At 46.0% G+C, this 24,979-nt stretch overlaps 1 protein-coding gene and 1 long non-coding RNA gene across 3 annotated transcripts in view; both read left to right on the top strand.

The window, feature by feature from the left end:
* The window catches only part of TMEM132C (transmembrane protein 132C), a 247,260-nt gene that overhangs the window by 142,981 nt on the left and 79,300 nt on the right, over nt 1-24,979 (top strand). For both annotated transcript variants that reach the window (XM_083418171.1, XM_083418172.1), the window contains exon 3: nt 5,549-5,695. In XM_083418171.1, coding sequence (XP_083274297.1) covers nt 5,549-5,695 — 147 coding nt within the window. The remainder of the gene's footprint in view (nt 1-5,548; nt 5,696-24,979) is intronic.
* Nucleotides 19,405-24,809, top strand: LOC310666917. The gene is made up of 2 exons (XR_014506101.1): nt 19,405-19,516; nt 24,658-24,809. It is a non-coding gene; the product is annotated as an uncharacterized lncRNA (long non-coding RNA).

Below are 24,979 nucleotides of genomic sequence, written 5' to 3'. Positions count from 1 at the left end.
TGCAACCCCAGAGTGGTTCTCAACTGGACTTAACTGCCAGGGGTCTTTTACCTTTTCCCTTCGTCAATGGCATAGCTGAAGGGAAAAGGTAAAGGACCCCTGGCAGTTAAGTCCAGTTGAGAACCACTCTGGGGTTGCAGCACTCATCTTGCTTTACTGGCCGAGGGAGCTGATGTTTGTCCGCGGACAGTTTTTCCAGGCATGTGGCCAGCATGACTAAGCAGCTTCTGGCGAAACCAGAGCAGCGCACAGAAACACCATTTACCTTCCCGCCGGAGCAGTACCTATTTATCTACTTGCACTTTGACGTGCTTTCAAACTGCTAGGTTGGCAGGAGCTGGGACCGAGCTCACCCCAGCGCAGGGATTTGAACCGCCGACCTTCCGATCGGCAAGCCCTAGGCTCAGTGGTTTAGACCACAATGCCACCCATGTCCCTAGTCAATGGCATAGCTGAAGGTAAACTAAGCCAGTTGAGAGTGAGAGCGGTGTTTCCAGAATGGGTCACATGGGTGATCCCATCTAACTGGTATATGGGATGACATTTTTCACAAGACTATATAGCCAATCAGATTTGGCTATGTATAGCTATTACTGAGGTCAAAGGATGTCAGTGCAGAGCGAGGTCAATGCTTCTTGAATTGGCTTGAGTGATAACAGGGATAACTGCAATACAAACAAAAGGAGTGTGGGTTGTGGGGCAGGGAATTGAAGGCAACCCCTGATGTCTTCAAAAGGCACAATTTAAGACTTTTCAGCTTCATTGTAGAAAGTGTTCTATTCCAAAGTGCCCACTCTTTTAAATCCCTTGCAGGTTTACTTTAGCATTGGTACTCTTGACAGTGGCCATGCTTTGCTTGATGCTTAGCTAAATTCTGGATTCTGTTAAAGCAACAGCTGCCTCCCTTTGGGAGCTCTCTGTGGTCCTGAAGAGTCTGATGCTACTTCAGGTGACTGGATCTGCTCTCTGGAGACTGTTACCTGCTGCTGGGTGAATCCAGCTAAAACCACAGGACCCAGAAGTTAGACTGTGTCCCTGTCCAGATAGGGGTGCAGCTGGGCCACCAGCCGAAGCTGATGGAAGGCACTCTACACCATCAAGGCCACCTGAGTCTCAGCGACCAGGAGTACCCTCCAAGCTACATACCTGCTCCTTCAGAGGGAGTGTAACCCCATCAAGAACAGGCCACCTCCCAGCCATCTGGTCTGGGGAACCACCCATGAACAGTGCCCCAGTCTTACCTGGATTGAGCTTCAGTTTGTTGACTCTCATACTGAGGCAGGACATCATCGGTCCAGCACATCCACTACCTCACCTGCAGATGTAAAAAGCAGAGTTGTACTTCAGAGGGTAGGACCCAATCCAATCATTACAAGAAAGGAGATTGTGACTAAACATTAGGAATAAATATCTGGTGGTAAGAGAGTGGAATGGGAGCTGGTTAGCTCTCCTTCATTGGAGGTTTTTAAAGAGAGTTTGGATGATTCCTGCATTGCAGGTAGTTGGACTAGATGAGCCTTGTGGTCCCTTCCAACTCTACAGTTCTGTGATTATCCTGTTTGGTGTCATCAGTGCCCTTGCCTGTTGAATTAGGCATGCGAGTGATCTCAACCAGTCGGGATCATTCAGTAAATGGGTTAGTGTTACAGAGCTCCATAGCCAGTTGGACGTGGCTGCATGAGGGTGCCAGTGAAGGTAGGTGAGAGCCAGAAAGCACACTTTTCTGTGAATTTTCTTTTTCTTTCTTTTTTTAAGGAGGGATGGAAAAGTGCTGGGGAATGGGAAGTCAATTTTCAGCACTGCAGAAAATTGTGCACAACACAGTTGTGTGCTATTATGTCCCAGCCCCTTTGAAATTCATTTTTCATTCTCAGATTCAGGACGTCAATTTCTATACTGCAGCTGGGGCTGGATCTTGAAACAGCAGTGCTATATAGCAAGCGTTATTGGGAAATGGGGGGGGGGGATTCAAATAATCTGAGACGCTGATAGAGATCAGCCAAAAGGGGGCAGTGTTTATTAAGTTGAAGTCCAAAACTGTTTAGATTTTTTTTTCCTGGGGTGGTCTTACGACACAACAGAGCACTCTTCTACAGCGTTTCTCCTCCCTATCTTGGTGTCTGTCATGTTATAGCCCACCTTATCCCCTAGGCTCTGGGTGTCTTAAAGTAATTCAAAGTCATATCACTGATCCCCTGCCAATGGCTCATTAACTAAGTAACAGGCATGACTGCCTTGAGCAGTCAAAGGAGAGTAAAGGAAAGGCAATTGTAATAGTAGCTGTCATTGTTACATATCAATTACAGCTCTCAATATTACATCATTACCAATATTATATTATGAGTAGGATTACTATTGTATGATTTCTGCTCTTAATATAGCATGACAAAGAGGACGCGGGTGGCGCTGTGGTTTAAACCACTGAGCCTCTTGGGCTTGCCGATCGGAAGGTCGGTGGTTCGAATCCATGTGAAGGGGTGAGCTCCCTTTGCTCTGTCCCAGCTTCTGCCAACCTAGCAGTTTGAAAGCACACCAGTGCAAGTAGATAAATAGCTACTGCTGAGGTGGGAAGGTAAACAGAACTTCCGTGTGCTCTGGTTTCCATCACGGTGTCCCGTTGTGCCAGAAGCGGTTTAGTCATGCTGGCCACATGACCCGGAAAGCTGTCTGTGGACAAATGCCGGCTCCCTCGGCCTGTAAAGTGAGATGAGCACCGCAACCCCATGGTCGCCTTTGACTGGATTTAACCATCCAGGGGTCCTTTAGCTTTACCTTTTACCTATAGCATGACTAGCAAAACTTTGTTTGCTTAAGCGTGTTTCTAAACTATATACTTTTTTACAACACTAAAACTGGCTTCAGTGATACCATTGAAGCAGGACTTTGGGGGTAGAAATCTGCTACTCCAGCAGCTAGGACTCAAGCCAATGGATTCAAATTACAAGAAAGGAGATTCTGATTAAACATTAGGAAGAGCATTTTGATAGTAAGACCTGTTTGACCATGGAATAGACTCCCTTGGTAGGTGGTGAACACTCTTTCATAGGCAGTTTTAAAAAACAGAAATTGGGTGGATCTGTCAGGGAGACTTGAACTGTGTTACCTCCATCGCAAGGCACTGGTCTTGGGAGTCCCTTACTACTCTAAACATCTATTATTATATCGCCCATTCATCTTACTGGGCAAGGAGATCCCCATATGCAGCCAAGCTGCCTTTACACACACACACACACACACACACACACACACACATAATTATTTAGCAAAATTTATATGCCACTTAATAATAGTAATAATAAACTTCCAAGTGGTTTACATAAAACATCCATAAGAAAATCCCTTTAGCCTACCTTAAAAGGCTGTTGTGTGAATAAAACGGCAGTGTGAGGGACTGGGCTCACCACCCTGAGCCCCTTAATGCAGGAGCAAGGAGCCTGTGGCCCTTTCAGCTGTTGTTGGACAGACTCCAACTCCCATCAGCCCCAGCCAGCGTGGCCAGAGGCAAGAGGAGATGGAAGTTGTAGTCCAGCCACCTCTAGAGGACCGTGGGTTAACAGCTTGTGCCATAAAGGAAAAGCTAGCATAACACATGTAAGAAATGAAATGTTTCTAGCTCCTTGGCTCACTAGCAGTTATCTCATGACCATTTGGTAATGACAAATGGGATGGGTCGTAGGTCAAGGACACAGCGTCCGCTATGCATGTAGAATAATAATAATAATACTAATAATACTAATACTAATAATAAATAATATATTTATTATTTATACCCCGCCCATCTGGCTGCGCTTCCCCAGCCACTCTGGGAGGCTTCCAACAAAATATTAAAATACCGTAATGCATCATACATTAAAAGCTTCCTTAAACAGGGCTGCCTTCAGATGTCTTCTAAAAGTCTGGTAGTTGTTCTTCTCTTTGACATCTGGTGGGAGGGCGTTCCACAGGGCGGGTGCCACCACCGAGAAGGCCCTCTGCCTGGTTCCCTGTAACTTGGCTTCTCGCAGCGAGGGAACCGCCAGAAGGCCCTCAGCGCTGGATCTCAGTGTCTGGGCTGAACAATGGGGTGGAGACGCTCCTTCAGATATACTGGACCGAGGCCATTTAGGGCTTTAAAGGTCAGCACCAACACTTTGAATTGTGCTTGGAAACGTATTCAGAAGATCCTCAGTTCAAGCCCCAGCTTCTCCAAGTAGGGCTGCAAATGTAAGCTGTCTAGAGAGTGTAGACAAACACTCACCTAGATGGACCAATGGCTTGACTTAGAATAAGGAAGCTTCCTGTGTTCTTGTGGTTAGCCAAAGAGGATGCCTTTATAATACAACTGCTGCTGAGGCTGCTGAGTTGGCTTAAGAAAATAAGCACAGAAACCGAGACATCTTTCACTTCCTGGCCTAATTCCACCTCATCTGTTGACATTCTTATATAAAGAGAGATACTGCGGAGGGAGGAGAGAGTGCTGCAGATTATAATTCCACATATTTATTTAGAAGCTCGAGTCTTTGGGGCATTCCAGCCGCCCATTCCAGCACTAAGTGCCATCACTGCATTGATTTTCCCTTACTCTGGATAACCCACTTTACTCCTGGACTCTTCCTGCCTCCAGAAGGCCATTATATAATGTCTCTCTGTGTGTATGTAAAGGCAGGTTGCTTTCCCCAAAATGTTCGATACGTTGGGTTAATTAACAGAATGGCTCTGTCACCAGAGTTGTTTATTCCTCTTGCTGTTCTTGTATCTTTTTTCCTCCCCCTCTTTTAAATTTTTGTCCTGCAGTCCTGGATTGTGCTACTAACCTTGTCCAGTGAAAACGTCCTCCCTAATCAACCGCAAAGGCAGCTCGTACCTCTGCCGGGCTTCACGGTGGAAAGAGCAATCTCCAACTCCTGGGGAAATTGTAGCCTCTCCCTCCCCCTCCCGCCATACAAACTCCAAGTGACAAAGAATCTCTCTGAGGCAACACAGGGGCAGACAATGTGTGAGATGTCTGGATGGAAGAAAAGGGTTGGTGGGGAGGCTCTTTGTCAGTAGTCATTTCAGCCGTTTCCTCTCGTGTATCTGCTGCTACTCAACATCTTGGAACGTGAAGAAGAGCCCTGATGGATTAGAATAAAGACCTTTCTGGCCCAGGGATAGCCAGTGCCCAGATGGGAGAAGGGCTCAGTGTTAGTGGTAGAGCCTTGCAAGCAGAAGGTCCCAGGTTCAGATCCCTGGCATCTCCAGGTAAGGTTGGGAGAGACACCTGCCTGAAATACTGGAGAGCCAATCGGTGTAGGTAATACTGAGCTAGATGGACTCAGTATAAGGTGTAGACTACAACTCCCATCAGCCCTCAGCCAGCCAGCCATTAGGGTCAAGTCACGACTGGACCTAATGGTCAAGGGTCCCTTTACCTTTATTTATTGTTTACAACTTTTGTAATTATGTAAATGTTGTTATGCTGTAAGCCGCCTTGAGCATTGTTTTTAACTGTGGAAAGGCGGCATACAAATAAAAGGTGATGATGGTGATGATGGTGAAGATGACGACTGCAATTCTTTTTTCCCAATAGGGCAAAGGTAAAGAAAGGAGTAAATATCCTGAGTGCAAAAGCAAGTGACCCAAGGCAGTGGGACGTGACGCAGAACGTAGGAAATGGTGGGAAACACTCGACCACAACAGTGATGTGTCAGAGAATAATGCAGAGTCCAAGGAGCAGGTGAGTTGGTGCCATTGGCTTGGGACATGAGGCTCCCATCGTATCGGTTTGATAACCACATAACATGTGAAAAGGCTTTGGTTCTGATCAAGCTATTATTCCACATACTCAGTAGGATACTCGCCAGCTGGGCCTTTTGTCTGATCCAGCAGGGACCTTCTTATATTTTTCATGAAACTTCATTGTATAGAGGCAGCGTCTCTCTGAAGTGGCAAATGGCTGGAGACCAGCATCTAGAGAGGGCTGTGGCCTTCACAGCTTGCTTTGGAGCTTCCTGAAGGCATCTGTTGAACAACCATGAGATACCTGTTTCTCCCTCTCTTGTAATGCTAGAATTTGGGGCCATCCAATGAAGGTGAATGTTGGAAGATGCAGGACAGGTAAACAAAGCACTGCTTTATACAGTGCATAGTTAAACTATGGAGTTCATTTACATAAGATGTAGCAACGGCCACCAACTTGGATGGTTTAAAAAGAAGAGTAGACAAGCTCAAGGAAAGGTAACATTCCCAGTGGCTCCCTTGCACTCAGGTTCTGTTTGCGTGGCGATTCCCGCTCCCCACCAGTTGGAATAAATAAAAAGACAGGACACCAAGATTTTAGGTTAATGGGCGAAAAATGGCCACAACTTTATTGGTTACAGGTAAGAGCGGTATTGGCTTTAGGCATTGGTCCTATCAGACTATCCGGTATGAGAACCAGAAGGGTTAACTCCAGCAGGGGGAGCCCCTGAGATGCACATCCCTAGGCACTCCCCGAGGGGTCACCTCTCGGGGGCGCGCTTTAGACCCTTGCCTCCATAGGTTTCGGACGAGGCAACGCCCCCCAGAATCCTTTATCAGACTACCCTTAAATATTTGGGGGAGGTGATGGCTTTCCTCCCCCCTGACTCATCTGCATAACAATGCCCCTACCAATGCCTAACCGCCAAACCAAAGGTGTTGTGACGATTTGCTACGAGGTAGGCGAAAAAACCAAATGGCTTTTAAATCGATGCCAATTAGCCAAGTGGAAAAATTCCTACCAGGCCCCTTGCAGCGACCAACCGAGGTCCATAGTGAAATCCGAAGGGAAACCAAAAGGGAGGGTGGGTGGGAAACCGCAGCTGGGGCAAAGAAGGAAAGGGGCGATCCTGGGCCGCGCCAACCTTAAGTGGCCCAAGCCCCGCCCCTGCAGTCAGCCGATTGGCTGGCCCTGGGGCTGACGTGGCCCGAGGATTCCCCAAGTCACGTGGGGCCGCAGCCAGCCCCAGGCGGATGTTGGTGGGCGTGAGTCCGCAACCCCCCTTATGTCGGGAGTGTTTGTGAGCCCCCTTATGTTTGTGAGCTTCCATTTGGCATCTGGTTGGCTGCTCTGAGAACAAGCTACTGGACCCTTGGCTATTCTTATGTGAGAAACAGGATCTTTAATCTTACCCAGCATAACATTTTTACTCTCTGTAAAGGAGAACCTGCCTATCATAAATGACGATTTTGCTAAACAGAAAAAAATGCATGGTTTTAGAATTTGAACTTAGTGTAAATTTGAACTTTAGGATTTGAACTTTAGTTCAGTGGTAGAGCAGCTGCCTTACATGCAGAAGGTCACAGACTCAATCTCTGGCACCTCCAGGTAGGGCCTGTAGGTCTGTAATCTTGGAGAGCTACTGCCAGAATAGATAGCATCAATGGTATAAGGCAACTGACACTGGTTTGTGGTGGGTGAGTGTGTTAGCAAAGAGTCCTCTTGTTCTTCAAATGGCTTTACAGAACATTGGTTCATTTGGCTCCATTGCTCTCATCTTACGTTTCTTGAGAGAGATGTCCTCATTGCTGGTTGGTCTATCACTTTTCCAATAAGCTCTTCCTGTATTACAAGTTAGCATGGGGCCATCGCGCAAAATAAAGCTCTTTGAGGGGCACAGGAAGAGGAGGGTAATATCAATCTATCACTCTCCCCCCACAATTTGCAAATGAGAAGAAAGTGGATTTGATTGTGCATTAGGAAAGCATGTACAGGGGAAAAAATGCCTTGAAGCCTCTTTTTTTTCTCTCTCTCTCTTTAAAGCAGGCAAGTAGCACCATGTAATATATGCTGAAACCCTGATCAGTTTATTTATAGTGCAGTTCCGTGGGGCGTGGGCAAAGGTCTCAAACCGTTTTCTTTCTTTCTTTTTGGCTACAGATGGTACCTAATTCTATCCCAGGCGGGAGGAGGGGACCCTGTTGCAAAGCCTTCATTAACTGCACTACTCATCCAGATGCATGTTCGTTGTTCAGCTTCTCTTCCTTTCTGCCGGTGGCCTTATGATTCTTCCCCCGCTGTGTTGCGTCCTGATGGGTGCAGGCCTAGTGCCAGTGTTGGGCACCCTTGAGTAGTTGCTGCAGCCCCCAACCTGGCTGAACATTGCTTGAATGAATGCCCAGCCCCACTTTTCCAGCTTTCCTTTTCTAGTGCTCCAATGTACATGGGGACGGCTCAAAGCTGCCAGTAATAAATTTCTGGCAATGCCCTAGAACAGGGGTCAGCAACCTTTTTCAGCCATGGGCCGGTCCACCGCCCCTCAGACCATGTGGTGGGCCAGACTATATTTTTGGAAAAAAATATGAACAAATTCCTATGCCCCGCAAATAACCCAGAGATGCATTTTAAATAAAAACATACATTCTACAGTCATACCTCATGTTACGTCCGCTTCATGTTACGTTCTTTCAGGTTACGTCCCGCAGCGACCTGGAAGTACCAGAAAGGGTTAGTTCTGGTTTCGCCGCTCGTGCATGTGCAGAAGAGCGAAAATTACGTCACACGCATGCGCAGAAGCGGCGGATCGCAACCCGCGCGTGCGCATATGCGCCACTGCAGGTTGCGCTGTTTTCATGTTGTGAACGGGCCTCCGGAATGGATCCCGTTCACAACTAGAAGTACCACTGTACTCATGTAAAAACACCAGGCAGGCCCCACAAATAACCCAGAGATGCATTTTAAATAAAAGGACACATTCTACTCATGGAAAAACACGCTGATTCCTGGATCATCCGCTGGCTGGATTGAGAAGGCAATTGGGCCGCATTCGGCCCCCGGGCCTAAAGTTGCCTACCCCTGCCCTAGAATAACCTCAGTGTGACGTTGCTGTGGGGCATCTTGGAAGGAGAAATTCTATTCACTTTTCGATTAAAGGCAAACAGAACCACCCTTTGAAATTTGCACTTTTTTCTGATTTTTGTTGTGTGGTTCTCCAGCCAATTCATGTGAACAAAAATGCAAAATGTAATTGCTAATGAAAATAACCTGCAAAAATGCATTATATTTGGGAGGATTGCTTTGCAAAAATGTGTATAACAGGCAAAACTGCATGCAAAAATTAATATTCCATTAGTTTTCTAGAAGTTGTTTTCACATTGTGTGAAAGCTCAAATACAATGCAGAAATTAACAGTTTTCCAACTGACACTAAACAATCTGTGGCTTCTGTGCATGTGCAATTTCCACTGGGTTGATTTGCACATAGTATTATTATTAACCTCTTTTCAAGCAGGGGGGAAAAACTTCATAAATAGTTTACAAACTACATACCAAACATACTGAAATATAAGCTACAGCCATTCAGAATATCCATCTCACTTTGAAACATTATAAAAAAGGCTGCAAGGAAACAACAGTAACCCAGCATAACACAAACTTTCTGAAACCATGTCATCATGCCAGTTCTGCAGCTCAGATAATAATTAACTGCTAACGGCCACTTCAGAATGCATGATGCTGTAAGGCAGGAGTAGGGAACCTCTGGCCCTCCAGAGGCTGTTGAACTACAACTCCCATCAGCCCTTGGAGCAAGCATGGCCAATGACCAAGAATGATGAAGGCTTGGGCTTTCGTTTTGGGAGCCACTGCTGAAAAGGCCCTGTTCTGGATGCTCCCTTAGTTAGTTAGTTATTTTTATGCAAGCTTCAGGGATCTCTGCCCTCTATCCAACAACAACAACAATGTCAACATGTCAATACCTCAATATTATTTTTCAGTGCCCCCCCTTTTCTGCTCTTTTTCAGTCGCCATTCACCCCCTAAGTTTTCTGTCAGAGGGTTTGATATCTGATAACCTCTCCAACTTGGATTAAATTCTGAGCTCGAAAAGATATCCAGGTTTTGAAGCAAACACACTGCACCCCAACACACACACACACACACACACAGAGAGAGAGAGAGAGAGAGAGAGAGAGAGAGATTTTTTAAAAGGCATTCCATGCCTGGTTAGCAACAGGGATCTGAGAGTGGGTGCAACAAACCTCTGACATTCTGGGGACAGAGAAAACATCTGTTGTTGTGAGCAGCTTACAGCCTCTATCTGACCACAAAGGATCTCATTTCCATTAGTAGGATTTGCAATAGAGAGTTTGCAGTACAAGCAAAGGGCAGAGGACCAAAAAGGGGAAGAAGAAGAAAACATTTTGGGAGTCTGCCAAAAAAAGGGGGGGAGCATAGATATCCTTGAAAAGGAAGCCAGGGCTTTCATGACCAATGTCAAGTATAGTTACATCCTCAGTAAAAACAATAAGCAGGCTGTCACGTCATCGTTCCTGCTACACACAAATAAACACACTTGATGAAATCTACTTAGATAAATAGAACTGCAAATCTCTTTGAGCTATATCCAGCTAAGCTACACTCTCTAATGGACCCAAGTGAGTCAATGTCCATTACTTTAGATGGGTCTACTCTGAGTAGGACAACTATTGGAGACAAACTTTTGTCTTTGTTATATAGTGAACAGGGCTATATGTCTTCAGGAAATGCACAGAATTTAGCTTGCTCAAAATGTCTGCTTTTTTAAAAAAAGCACAAACACATGTTTTTAGACCTTATGGGCTGTGAAGCAGGTGAAGGGAGCCTTGGGCTCTCCATATCAGGGGCATCTTTACCTGGGGGTGCAAGGGGTGAGGGGCATCCAGGCACCAAATTCAGGTGGGGCGCATCTCGATCGACGGCAGTGACTCTATAGCGTCAAATATTCCCGATGAGTCAGGAAACAAAAGCAGTTTTTCTGCTGCATTGTTGTTACAGGTGGCTTCCCCCCTTCCCCAAAAAAGCTCAATAAAAGTTAATTTGGGGGTGCTGGGCCTTGGTCCAGTATACCTGAAGGAGCGTCTCCACCCCCATCGTTCTGCCCGGACACTGAGGTCCAACACCGAGGGCCTTCTGGTGGTTCCGTCGCTGCGATAAGCCAAGTTACAGAGAACGAGGCAGAGGGCCTTCTCAGTAGTGGCACCCGTCCTCCCACCAGATGTCAAAGAGAAAAACAACTACCAGACTTTTAGAAGACATCTGAAGGCAGCCATGTTTAGGGAAGCTTTTAATGTTTGATGTATTGCTGTATTTTAATATTTTGTTGGAAGCCGCCCAGAGTGGCTGGGGAAGCCCAGCCAGATGGGTGGGGTATAAATAACTTATCATCATCATCATCATCATCATCATCTTTGCATTCCGGCAGAGCATATGCTAAAGACAGCTCTGCTCCATATGCTGCTGACCACAACTCCCATCTAGAACATTTGCCATGCTTTCTGGGGCTGATGGGAGTTGTAGCTCAGCAACATTGGGCTGGGGTGGCAAAGATTCCCCCACCCCTGCTGTAAAGAAGAGAGAGCCTCTAGCATAGCTCCTTTTCATGACTAGTCAGAAGTGGCAGAAGCCACGTTTGAATATGGTTTAGCACATTCGGTCCCTGTTCATCTTTAGAAAGGGATGTATATCTTTTTGGAAGGGTTTACAAGTTTAAATGTTTTGACTGACTACAAAGTGGCCTTTTTAGCCAAACAACAGGGGTGAGGGTTTGTTTGTTTTTTATATAAAAAAGTTTATTTACTCAATTTGTATACCACCCTTTCATCCATAGATCTCAGGGCAGTTCACAACATTAAAATGCAAGACAAAAACACAACATACATAAGAAAAACAAGAACAACCCCCATCAATAAACCCCCTCCCCCTTCCTTTTGGCCTCACTCCCCCCCCCCCCCACGCCGAATTACTTTTGCGGCCTACTTGGTATGGAAGGTTGCCCTGCTCTGCTCCCGTTTGTCAGTCTTCCTTTGGCACATGCCACACAGCAGGCCTTCAGAACATTGCCAAGGGTAGTTTGGAGCCCTATCTGCACAGAACAGAGATATTTTATCAAACTAATTTAATTTGGCACAGGACGGCAGTCCCCAAATGGGATATTTCTGGGTCATTGCTTCTCCCAAAGTAGCTTGGCAGCGGCGTTTGTTCCAGAAAGCAACATGTTGCTGCTCTTACTGTTGTTGCTTAAAAAATAAATAACGTCTACAACAATATCATTAACAATATCATCACCAACACCAAGAATATCAAGATCAACCGTATACTAATAATATTAACGGCATTAACCATAGGGATAACAGCAGCAACAGAAATGTATGTTTAGTTCAGGATTCCCAGATTGAAATTCCCGTCCGCAATCACAGGAGCGGAAAGGAGAAATCGTCACCTCTCAAGCCCAGCTCTTGTCAAGGGCATGTCCTAATTCAACATTCCAACCCAACATTCTCCCTCCTGGTGATATCGCTAGATGTATTTGACTCCAACTCCCATCATGCTTGGATATCTGCCACAGTGGCGAAGGCTGGTGGGAGTTGATAATAACAACAACAACAAGAACAATAATAACAATAATAACTATAACAATTTATTATTTGTACCCCACCCATCTGGCTGGGTTTCCCCAGCCACTCTGGGTGGCTTCCAACACAGATTAAAAATACATTAAAATGTCACACATTAAAAACTTTCCAGCCTTCAGATGTCTTCTAAATGTCAGGTAGTTGTTTATCTCTTTGACATCTGATGGGGCGGGGGCGTTCCACAGGGCGGGCACCACTACTGAGAAGGCCCTCTGCCTGGTACCCTGTAGCTTTGCTTCCCGCAGTGAGGGAACTGCCAGAAGGCCCTCGACGCTGCACCTCAACGTCCGGGCAGAATGATGGGGGTGGAGAAGCTCCTTCAGGTATACTGGGCCAAGTTGAATGGAGTGCAACAACATCTGGTGGGCCCCAGGTTGAGGAACACTCTTCTGACCACTGCTCAATGCTGGTTCTCATTATGTAAGAGATTTATACTGTTCAGAGAGAGAGAGCTAAAGCACACTTGCTTTCCTAATCTCACTGAACACTACAAGCTAGATAATTTCACGGGACAAAGCAGGTAATTACAAACTTCTGCGACACTGCTAATTCCAGTGTGCTTTGATCAAGCAGCCACAGGAATTTGACTCTGTCGCCTGGCGTCAAAACCAATCTGTTGCTGTTGCTGGTGCACAATTCTTTCCACAACCTTCCTGTCTAATGAGCTGCCAGTGGTAGCTAGGTTATCCATTAAAAACTCTTGTGTCCTGAAAAAGGTTTTACAGAGTGACCCTTGTGTGATGTTTTTAAAAAGGACATAGCAGCATAAACTCTCCAGTGCACCTCACCCAATCTCAGTTTGCATGTTTGATCAGCTTCAGAGGAGAAGCACTTGCCTACTGACTGAGGAAATGTAGGGAAGGAAGGGCAAAGTGATGCATAGCTAAGATGAGGCAAGGTTTCTCTCCCAAAGTATCTTACAAACAGGAACATCTGCTGAAACTCATAAACAGCTGACTTCAGCAGCAGAACATCACACTGTTGCCCAATTTGGCTTTCGACAGTGGAGAGAAGTGATAAATCAACCAGGCAATAAAGCATGAGAGAATTGGGGGGGGGGGGGAATCACAAGATAAAGCAAATAAAATCTCCATTAGTATTCACTAAGCTTCACTTCCCAGACTTTTCTAGACCCATACGTCACTGTCAACTGCAAAATCTCACATCTATCAGAGTTTAGGTTCCATCCTGTTGGGAATTCAAAATGGCAGTGTGGGTTCTTCCTCTTCTCTCCTCAAGTGTTGAACCAATGAACCTGTTTTGGTCTCCAGTTAGATACTTCACCAAGGAGGTTCTCAAATTGTGGTCCACAGGCCACTGGTGGTCCATGAACTTATTCAGAAGGTCCCTGGAAAGTTGGTGGAGCAGCTGAGAATATCGGCATTTGGATCTGACAACAGACACCAAGACAATTTCTTTAAAGCAGGGTCAGATATACTCAACACTCTGGCATAGGACCCATGATCTTCACTTTACAGTGCTGATGTCGTCTATGATTTTTCCCCCTAATTAAAGTATCCCTCTCCGACGGGAAGGTAAACGGCGTTTCCGTGCGCTGCTCTGGTTCACCAGAAGCAGCTTAGTCATGCTGGCCACATGACCTGGAAGCTGTACGCCGGCTCCCTCGACCTATAGAACGAGATGAGGTCCGCAACCCCAGAGTCATCCGTGACTGGACCTAACGGTCAGGTGTCCTTTTACCTTTAGGTACTAGTTAAAATGATCCTTCTCATTGGCTTGGCTTAGGGCCTGTGGTTTTCATAATAATACAGTGCTGATGTTGATGATGCTGGCCCTGGAAAAAAAAATGTTTTAAGTGGTCTGCTCAGAACCCCACCAATTTTCAGTAGCCTACCAGTACAAAAGTTTGAGAAGCAGTGGTCTAGCACTAGAAAATATGTATCTAGGCTCAGCTTCAGCATAAGCACCTGCAATTGCCCCTATCCTTCTTTCCTGTTACATCTGAGAAAGGGCTCAATGGACTTGGTTTGTTTTCTACCACTTACTCAAATGTTCTCTCTTGTTCCTTGCACACATTTAAACACAGGATTTATAATCATGAGCAAAGTGGGTTTTAAGTAGCACCTCATTGATTTTTGTTAGTTTCCATGCTCCAAATTAATGGACTGAGACCACATTGCTTGTGATCAGACCAGCAGGGATTCAATCAATGAGTCTACTGTGATGCATGAGGGAAGGACTTCAGTCCCAGAATACATCCGGGTGTCAGGCGTGTAGAAAGAGCACATCCAATGTAGGAGGCATATTTAGTTATACTGTAGCAGGGATGGCAAACCTATTGCCATTGCTGGATGTACTATTCCATCAGTCCCAAACAGTGTATACCCTCCAACATGTGTTTTGGGGCTCCATGCTCTCATGCAAGTTTGCAATCTTACACTCCCCTCCCCCAATGCACCCACACAAACATAAACAGGCTCTTCTCTTAAACCCTCCAATCCCATCCCTTGGTCAGTAGCTCATTATCGTTCCCTCCTGTTGATCTACTTTAAAAATAATGAAGGGATGGCAAACCTCTTTGTCTACGTCAAAATATAATTGCAGTTTCTATACTGAAGCCAGGAGGAGGGGAAATCAGTTACCTTTGCAAATCTGCCTGTTCTACTCTTTTTCATAAGCTACAGTTATATGTGATGATAGTTGCAGTTATCAAATGAGCAGTACAGTGTAAGACCCCCTTCTAAAGGTTGCCCAGGGTGAATGTTAGCAGGTATCCTGGCTATGGCTTGACCCCGCAGAAACACTAATTATGGGGCCCAAATAATGCAAATTTATTTCAGCCACTTGACTCACAGTCTGTTACCAGCATGCCTTGTTGTTCTAGACTTTTCACACCTGCCCATGTGTACAAATCAAGGTTAAGCCGTCTGCTGAGTTTCTTAAACACATCCATATTCTTTGCTCTGACACGATGAGGTCTCTATCTCCTCCTTGTTAACCCCAGTCATTTGCACAGGCAACGCCTCCAATCTCACAGTTCCGTCTTGTACAACGCAGCATAATGACCATTATTCATCAACTTGATGTTCTGGCTTAACAATACAAATCATGCTGAACTCATCCTTCCCTTTCAATTCCAAATCAATTTTCTGGGAGGAAATTGATTTGATTAGTGATCCATTTGCTTAGCATGTTTCAAATGCTTGAAGGTTGTTAGGGTGACCTCTAGAGTCTCTTGTGAGTATTGTGATAAGTGTTTCTTCCTCCACGTGGACTAATACAGGGTAAATGTACCCTACGTAGGTAGTTAATTTTGCAGGGGAGCCCCCTCCAGTCAGTGAAGACAGTATTGAACTAGATGGACCAGTGATCTGACTCATTATAAGGCAATTTCCTTTGTTCTTTGTAGAACACATACCTCTGCCCACCACCAGAGGAGAATGTTTGTGGGAGCTCAGGAGGAATTGATTTTCGGGTGTGAAAATGGCATCGGGCAGGGGGGATTTTGACAAGGTGATGGAAAAAGCAGCGGAAACAGCTTCAAAAGCTCAACCATTTTGGTGGCTTCCTAAAAACAGCTCCTCTCCCAATATAAATAAAATGTGTTCTTCACCTTCACAGCCTGCAAACAGAATCTCAAGAGGAGAGCTTTCCCCCACCCTCCTCTGGCTATTCTTACCCAGGCAGCTCTCAGCCTCTCAAAAGGTATCAGTCCCTTGTAAGGCTCTGACGTTTCGCTTGCCTCCAAAGTTTGTGACAGCTCAGATGGATCTCCTACATCTTGCATCTTAAACTTTGCATCGGGCTCCTGTTGGTGTGAGTCCCTTTAAGGCTTGCATGCACCCTGCTGGGCTGACTAGCCAGACTTTTGTGGGCCACTGACATGGGCCATTCATTATCTCCTGTAAAACCTTGGTGAGATATTAATCAAGCAGCAGGAGCTTCTTTCTGTGCAGTAATTGCTACTCTCCCTGCTATTCTATCTCTCTCCTCTACCCAGAAGGCCATGCATGGGAAACAACATGCAGCCTGTCTCTTGCAGTGTCCCTGCAGTGCCACACATGCAAAGGGGAGGTTCAATCTCATTTGGAGCTTGTGAGAGCAACTTGGGTGTGTGGGTAGGCATCCTACCAAATCAGTGATGTTCATGATTCCAAAGGTGAGGAGGGTGTGCTGAAGAAGAAGAGCACATTCTCGTGGTTTTCAGTAGTGTCTCTATGGGCTCAGGAGGTCTGTGGTAGGGGAAGGCATGGGATGGGAAAGGAATCAGACCTTCAGCTCCAATGCAGATGCGACATCCATCAACTTGGCAATCTCATAACCAGGATGCCTTTCAGGAGGTGACGTAGATGCTCTGTGGCAGCCCTTATTGTGCTGTCTGAATTTCAGCCTCAGATCAATATTTTCACACTGTCAAATTATGAAACTGGGCCAAATAAACAGTGCTAGCAGCTCATCCATCATGGCTTCAATTTTGATGCTGGGAGGAAATGAGTAGCCTAATGCAGGACTCAAATACTTGAGTTTTTACATTGCTTTCCACCTGCGTTTCACTGTGAAATTTATGTGTTTGTGTGTGTGTGTTTCGGAGAATAAATGACTATCACTGATTGATGGATTTTAAAATATTTTTATTTTTATTATTACTATTATTTATTACACCCTTCATCTGTAGACACAGCAAAAAAATACAATATAAAAAATTAAAGTTCATAATAAAAACAGAACAATAAGCCCCTCCCACCCCCACCCCCACCCAGCTCCCACCCCCCAAGAATATTTAAAATGTCTTTGGTCAGCCAAAAACCTGTTTGAAGAGGAACATTTTTGCCTGGAACCCAAAGGTGTATAACGAAGGTGCCAGGCAAACTTACATGGGGAGAGCATTTCTATAATTTCTATAACTGCTCTCCATTTAACTGTGTTTATTTGTTTCATTCCATATATGGATAATTTCCTGTGGAACACTTCAAATATTATATTCAGTTCTAGTCCTACTTTAAGTAAACCGTTTGAAATTAATGAACATGTTTAACTGAAGTCTATTGAATTCAGTGGTTATAACTCTCAGTGGGTGTAACTTGATTGGACACAACCCTTGAAGTCCGACATTCTATCTTCCTCTTTGGTCCAGTAGTGGCAGGTGAACTTTGAGGAGGGCAGGGATACCAACAGTAGGTGGTAAAAAGGTAAAGGGACCCCTGACCATTAGGTCCAGTCGTGGACATCTCTGGGGTTGCGGTACTCATCTCACTTTACTGGCCAAGGGAGCCAGCCAGCATACAGCTTCCGGTCATGTGGCCAGCATGACTAAGCCGCTTCTGGCGAAACCAGAGCAGCGCACGGAAATGCCGTTTACCTTCCCACCGGAGTGGTACCTATTTATCTACTTGCACTTTTACATGCTTCCGAACTGCTAAGTTGGCAGGAGCAGGGACCGAGCAATGGGAGCTCACCCCATCGCGGGGAGTCGAACCGCCAACCTTCTGATCAGCAAGCCCTAGGCTCTGTGGTTTAACCCACAGCGCCATCCGCGTCCCTCCACAGTAGGTGGAGCAAAAGTCAATTATAGGCAGACCCGCCCCATACTCGCTATAAGTAAGAAGGCAGACAGACTGTGTTTGGAAGGGCAGCCCTTCATTCACCCCAATCAACCAGCCTCTCCTGGCTGGATTGGACCCAATACCTGTCCAGTGCTTCCCATCATGGCCACGGATATGCCTCTCTGATCCCCACAATGAGCGCATGAGGGCAATATTCATTCTTGACTGCCTGCCTCTCGGGAAATGTCAATCAGTGCTTCTGAACCACGCAATGGGCAGGTAAGATGGCCATTGGTCCATCCAGCTCAGGGTTGCCTACACCAGGGCTGAGGACCTGGATCTAGCCTGTGGGCTGCATACTGACCTCCCCCACCCTCCAGTGGCCATTTTGACAAATGGGTGGAGCTTCCCATATGTTAATAACTTAACATTGTTATGACATCAGGTGACCGACTGCCTTATTCCGAACGAATCCAATGGTCCAGCTAGCTCAGAACTGTGTATACTGACTGACAGTGACTCTCAAGGCAGATAGGCTTTCCCAGCGTTCCTGGAGATTGAACCAGAGGCCTTCTGCATGCAAAGCAGATGCTTTTCACATTGAACCATGGCCTTTCCTGACTGCAAATGGTGACCCAGCTAATTGGTGCCGACTGCAAGCCCTGCTTTCGGTGTTTGCAGGTATAATTTGGATTCAAGCCATGCCCCCAAATCAACACCCACCACACCCTGCAGACAGGCAAAGGTGTCTGCAAAGCCTGCTTACAGGGGGTGGGATGTTGGTTTGTCGGCACAGGCTGAATGCAAAGCGTACCTAAAAATGGATCATTTATAGAGCTTGATCTTGTCGGGACTGATTAGCAAGCCCTGTTTGCTGAGGAGCAGTAAAGAACATGCTTTAAGCTCCTGGTGGTTCCTTTACAGCCACATCTTCACCTGCTTCACACATTGTGTTACATATGATATCAGATATGGGACTGGTGGTCCTGGTTTTGGGGGATATAGCCTTTCAGGCCAAGTTAGATTCTCCAGCACTGGTCTGCACTGACCAGCAGCAATTATCCAGACCAACCTTTCCTAACTTTGGGTTCTGATATGCTGTTGGACTACAATTCCCATCATTCCTAGCCAGCATGTGGTCAGTGATGATGGGAGTTGTAGTAGTTCAAAAACATCTGGGGACCCAAGGTTGATAAAGGATGATCTAGACCTTCACAAGGGAGTCTTGTCCCACCTGGAGATGCTGGGAATGGAACCTGGGATCTTTGCAAGCAAAGCATGGGCTCTGCAACTGAGCTACAGCCCTTCCATTTAGAAATTATTATTACAGCTGATAGTCCTCCCCTCTTTTACCACTGTGCCTAATCCTCTCCAAACCTAAATTGTGCCTTGTACATAGGAGTATCTCCCTTTGGCCATTCTGGACTGACTGCCAAGCCATTTAATTAGATCTGGGACAGATGGAATGAAAAGAAGCTTCAGTGCCAAGACTCTTTGGAAGGGTGTTGCCTTGGAGATGCCATGGAAGCTCTCCATGTGGTTCTTGATCTGGGGCTGCTTGTTCATGCATGCAGATGGTCGCTTGAAGCCACAGGTGTCAAGTGATGACCATGCCTGCAGGAACGTTGCTGCTTGAGCCTGCCTGGTGAGAAAGAGAAATACCAGGGAGGGGTATATGTGAATTTTCACCCATCCTTGGGTCAGCATCTTGGGTGGGAAATAGAAACCTTAGTGAGAGAACCAGAATAATATATATATATATATATATATATGCAGGTTTTGGTGTCCTCGGGTGTCTTCCCGTGTAAAAGTTGGGGTGTCTAGGCGACGTTTCGACGAGGTCTCACTCGTCATCTTCAGGCTGGTGCTTTCGGCTTCTTGTTACTGGAACAGAGCAGGATCTCAGTGTTTGAGTTCCTATAAATACTGTTGAGGAGGTGTGGTGTATAGCCTCCAATGTTTTGGGCAGAGAGGAGGTTCCCAGGCTAGTGTGCCTTTTCTTCTTTTGTTCCTTAATTACTTGAGGGATATCTTGAGTGATTTCTTGAGTGATTTCCTGAATCCCACTTAGGTGGGTCATTAGGTGTGGATTAGTTGCTAAAGCCTTCGTGTCTTGAACTCTTGAACTTTGTGAAGAGTTTTTCTGAGAAGATGGCTGTACTGCACTTGGTTGTGCTCTGGCTTGGCTTCGTGTATAGGGGCGAGCTGTGGTTTTGTGGCCTGTGCCAGCCAAATCTGTGTAGGGATTGCAGGGGGGTGCAGCATCCGGAGGTGCCACCCTGGTTTGGCTACTGGATGGTGTCTGTAATTTATCTGTGGAGAGGGTCTGGGTTTGGGTCTGGTGTGGTTGATTGGTGATGGCGTTCTGTGTGCCTCTGGATCTGGTGTCAGATTTTGTGGGGAGGGCTAATTTCCAGATGTCTGGCAAGCGGGATGTGTCACAGAACGCCATCACCAATCAACCACACCAGACCCAAACCCAGACCCTCTCCACAGATAAATTACAGACACCATCCAGTAGCCAAACCAGGGTGGCACCTCCGGATGCTGCACCCCCCTGCAATCCCTACACAGATTTGGCTGGCACAGGCCACAAAACCACAGCTCGCCCCTATACACGAAGCCAAGCCAGAGCACAACCAAGTGCAGTACAGCCATCTTCTCAGAAAAACTCTTCACAAAGTTCAAGAGTTCAAGACACGAAGGCTTTAGCAACTAATCCACACCTAATGACCCACCTAAGTGGGATTCAGGAAATCACTCAAGAAATCACTCAAGATATCCCTCAAGTAATTAAGGAACAAAAGAAGAAAAGGCACACTAGCCTGGGAACCTCCTCTCTGCCCAAAACATTGGAGGCTATACACCACACCTCCTCAACAGTATTTATAGGAACTCAAACACTGAGATCCTGCTCTGTTCCAGTAACAAGAAGCCGAAAGCACCAGCCTGAAGATGACGAGTGAGACCTCGTCGAAACGTCGCCTAGACACCCCAACTTTTACACGGGAAGACACCCGAGGACACCAAAACCTGCATTCCTGTACCCGTGAAAATCTACGAAAGCATATATATATATATATATATATATATATATATATACACACACACACACACACACACACACATACATACACACACACACACATACATGCCCCACCCATCTGGGCAGCTTCCAGCAAAATATTAATATACAAGAATTCATCAAACATTAAAAGTTCCCTTAAACAGGGCTGCCTTCAGATGTCTTCTAAAAGTCAGATAGTTGTTTATTTCTTTGACATCTGGTGGGAGGGCATTCCACAGGGCAGGTGCCACTACCGAGAAGGCCCTCTGCCTGGTTCCCTGTAACTTGGCTTCTCGCAGTGAGGGAACCTCCAAAAGGCCCTCGGTGCTGGATCTCACTGTCCAGGCTGAACAATGGAGCTGGAGATGCTCCTTCAGGTATACAGGACCGAGGCCATTTAGGGCTTTAAAGGTCAGCACCAACACTTTGAATTGAACTGTGACCATAGTAAATTGCCTGCCTTGCAGTGCAGGGGTGTGTGTGTGTGTGTAAGCCACTTAGAGGTTATTTGGGCATTGTGTTATATAAATATATGAAATGAGTGAACAAAATAGAATAACTACCCCTCTTGAACAAACAACCACTGAATAATACGACCACTGCCAAGTTCCCTTTTAGCCCCTGCTGGTCTTTAATTCTTCAATTTCACAACCAAGTTCTCAAGGCTGAGCACAGGGGTTCTGGGTAGAGGGGGCAGAAGGGGCTTCAGTACCCCCCAGCTGCATGGCAGCTGAGACAACTGAGGGCGATCTTTGCCTTTGCTCATCCCAGCCTCTGCCCGGGAGTCGAGGAGCCAGGCAGGGGCTGGAATGAGGAAGCATGAAGATCACCCTCCCCATGTCCTGCCCCCACCCGGTGCATGCCAGGTGGTGTCACATGGCTGGGTCCCCTCAAAGTGGGGGCCCAGTTGGAGCCCCTGGCAGAGCAGCAGACAGAAGTCAGAGGAGAGCCAGAGAATGCTGCAACCAGCAGCTCTGTTTCTCACTACATGGAGCGGCTTCTGGTTGTGTCTCTGTCAGAGAAACTCTCCACACATTTTGCTACACAGGGAGTCTTTATTTCTCCCAGAATTTGTCACATCATCTGACCTGATAGCCATCAGAAAACCCAGCATGCCAAGGAAGTTAAAATCCATATGGAAGGACTCATCTATCACAGCCATATATGTGTAGGTTCTGACAACTTAATGCCATCTGTCAGAATTTCTCCTTCTAGAGAAATGATTTCCTACCCCAGAAGAAGATTCTCTACATTATAAAAAGCCTTAGGGTTATTACTATTGGTTGAGACTTAATCCTTTGGCATGAGCAGCTGTATCATCCTATCAATTATTTCTAAACTGAATATTGATTGCTTGCTCTTATGCAAGTTTAGAACCGAACATGGAGGCAGAGTCACGGCTGTGGGGCAAACTTTGATTTGTTTCCTTGGCCCTAAAGGAGGCTGTGACCTTGTGTGATGCTGACAACACTCAGGAACAGACTGAAGTTGTTGTTTTTTTAACTCCTGCCCCCATCTAATCAGGAAACATGAACCTTTCCCAGCATGTGTCCAGGACAGCTAGTGAAAAAGTTGCTGCATGGGCTTTATCCTACCCTCACTCTCAGTAGGCTTTGCTTGTGGTGCTGTGGTGTAAACCACTGAGCCTAAGGCTTGCCAATTGGAAGGTCGGCGGTTCGAATCCCTGCAACGGGGTGAGCTCCCGTTGCTTTGTCCCAGCTCCTGCCAACCTAGCAGTTTGAAAGCACACCAGTGCAAGTAAATAAATAAGTACCGCTCCGGTGGGAAGGTAAATTGTGTTTCCATGTGTTGCTCTGGTTTAGACAGAAGCGGCTTATTCATGCTGGCCACATGACCCAGAAAAACTGTCTGAGGACAAACGCCGGCTCCTTCGGCCAGTAAAGTGAGATGAGCACCACAACCTCAGAGTCATTCGCGGCTGGACTTAACTGTCAGAGGTCCTTTACCTTTTATCTCCAATGGGTAGAATCCAGGTGGCGCTCCTAGCACTGCTGGCTTCAGCAGAGGTGCCTACTAATGGAAGAAGAGAGGAGATTATTATTGGTAATTCCCCTTCCTCTTTGCAGCCCCCAGAACCCTCCCACACATACAAATCCATTTTGGTGGGTTACAGGACCTTCCACAACAGATTTTGGGAGGAGTGTTGTGAGCTGCAGGGAGGCAGAGGAGTTGGCAAAGATTGTTAGTGGACACCTCCATTGGAACAGAAGTACTTTGCACTCACAGAAGGGCACCTATGTATTTATTTGTTTATTTGTTCTTTGCAGTGATATCCCCCATTTCAGCGAAGGAGCTCAAGGTGCTGCACACCATTCTCTTCAACTCCATTTTATCCTCACAGCAACCCTGTGAGGTAGGCTAGGCTGAGACCCTGTGACTAGTCCAAGGTCACGCAGTGAGCTTCATGGGTCCTATTCCAACACTCTAACCACTGTACCACTGACTGTTGGATAGCACCCAGTGACCCGAGACAACAGTTCTCCATGTTAATGCAACTGAGAGCCATAGCAGAAGTGATACCCCTGGAATCTTAGTGGTTAAAATTTCAGGATATATTTTTATAAAGGAAATAGACAAAACATTTTTAAAAGTGTCGGTTTTTTAACTGTGGGGTACAGCAAACCCCCTCGGTATACGCTATAATAACCAAGATGGGTTATCTTTTGGTTTTAGTATGAGAGTAGTTGGGAGACTCAGGCAAAAGTTGGACAAATAAGAAAGATTTATTTTACAGAACAAAGTTAATGCAACAAAGGATGTGTCAGGAGATAATATTCCTTTAAAGGTAAAGGGACCCTGACAGTTAAGTCCAGCCGCGAACAACTCTGGGGTTGCGGTGCTCATCTCGCTTTACTGGCCAAGGGAGCTTTCGGGTCATGTGGCCAGCATGACTAAGCTGCTTCTGGCAAACCAGAGCAGTGCACGACAACGCCGTTTACCTTCCCACCGGAGCGGTACCTATTTATCTACTTGCACTTCATGCTTTCGAACTGCTAGGTTGGCAGGAGCAGGGACTGAGCAACGGGAGCTCATCCCGTCGTGGGGATTCGAACCACCGACCTTCTCATTGGCAAGCCGAAGAGGCTCAGTGGTTTAACCCACAGCGCCACCCACATCCTTGCAGGGCTTTTGTTAGAAAAGAATTAGAGAGCCTTCTGCTGGCCCTCAGCCCCTGTTCAATTTTCTTTGCATGATATGCTGCTGGATATTTTCCGCCTGTAGGAAAACAACTTTTCAGACATGACAAATGTCACCTCACCTTTTTCCATAGCAGAAGCAGATGTTCAAAAAAGAGAGGGAGATGTAAGAAGGCAGAAAACAGTCTTTTAACTGCCAAGACTCTTCTGAACTCTCCTTCTGTAGTTAAGAATATCGAACAGCAATCAATACTAGTGAGAGGACTATCTCTCCCATTTGCTGTTTTTCAATCTTTCCAGCTAACTGTTATGACTGCAAGTCAAAAGCTCTTTTAATATCCTATTTATATGGGGAACGTTTTATTAACTCGGAGAGACAAGTCAGGCCTGCTGATTTTCTTTTTTGTTTTCCTCGAGGAAATAGTAAAACATGACAGGTAATTTTGTAAATTTAGACAGTCAGCAAACATCTGTTGAAGATGATAATGTCTGAGTGGTTTTGCTCTTTCCACCGAAACTTAGTTACATTCGGTTTGCGATTAATTTTTCATTGTCTTCCAGTTAAATGGGAACTGCTTACACAGCTGCCTCCAATAGAACCATCGTTGTTTCCCATCCCCTGCCAGATCGTAAAAGTTGGGTGCAGGCGGGGACATCAAAGCCATCTCCGCATGGAAGAGAATGCAGACAATAAATTCACCTACGGGTGTGCAGTTTTGTTTTAAGTTATTTAGTCTGATAAATTGCCTACTGCATGGTGAGGTATGCAGCCATATGTGTTCCAGAGTGGAAGTCATTGCAAAGATTTTTTTTTCCCCCCTGAGTTGAGGCATAGGTAAATAAAACCACACAATACCTGGCAGCTTTTTCTGAATCTTTTATT

Source organism: Podarcis tiliguerta (assembly GCF_965153285.1).
Source record: "Podarcis tiliguerta genome assembly, chromosome: 16".
Lineage (NCBI taxonomy): Eukaryota > Metazoa > Chordata > Lepidosauria > Squamata > Lacertidae > Podarcis > Podarcis tiliguerta.
Note: the sequence above shows the minus strand (reverse complement) of the source record. Positions and strands in the feature narration are given on the sequence as shown.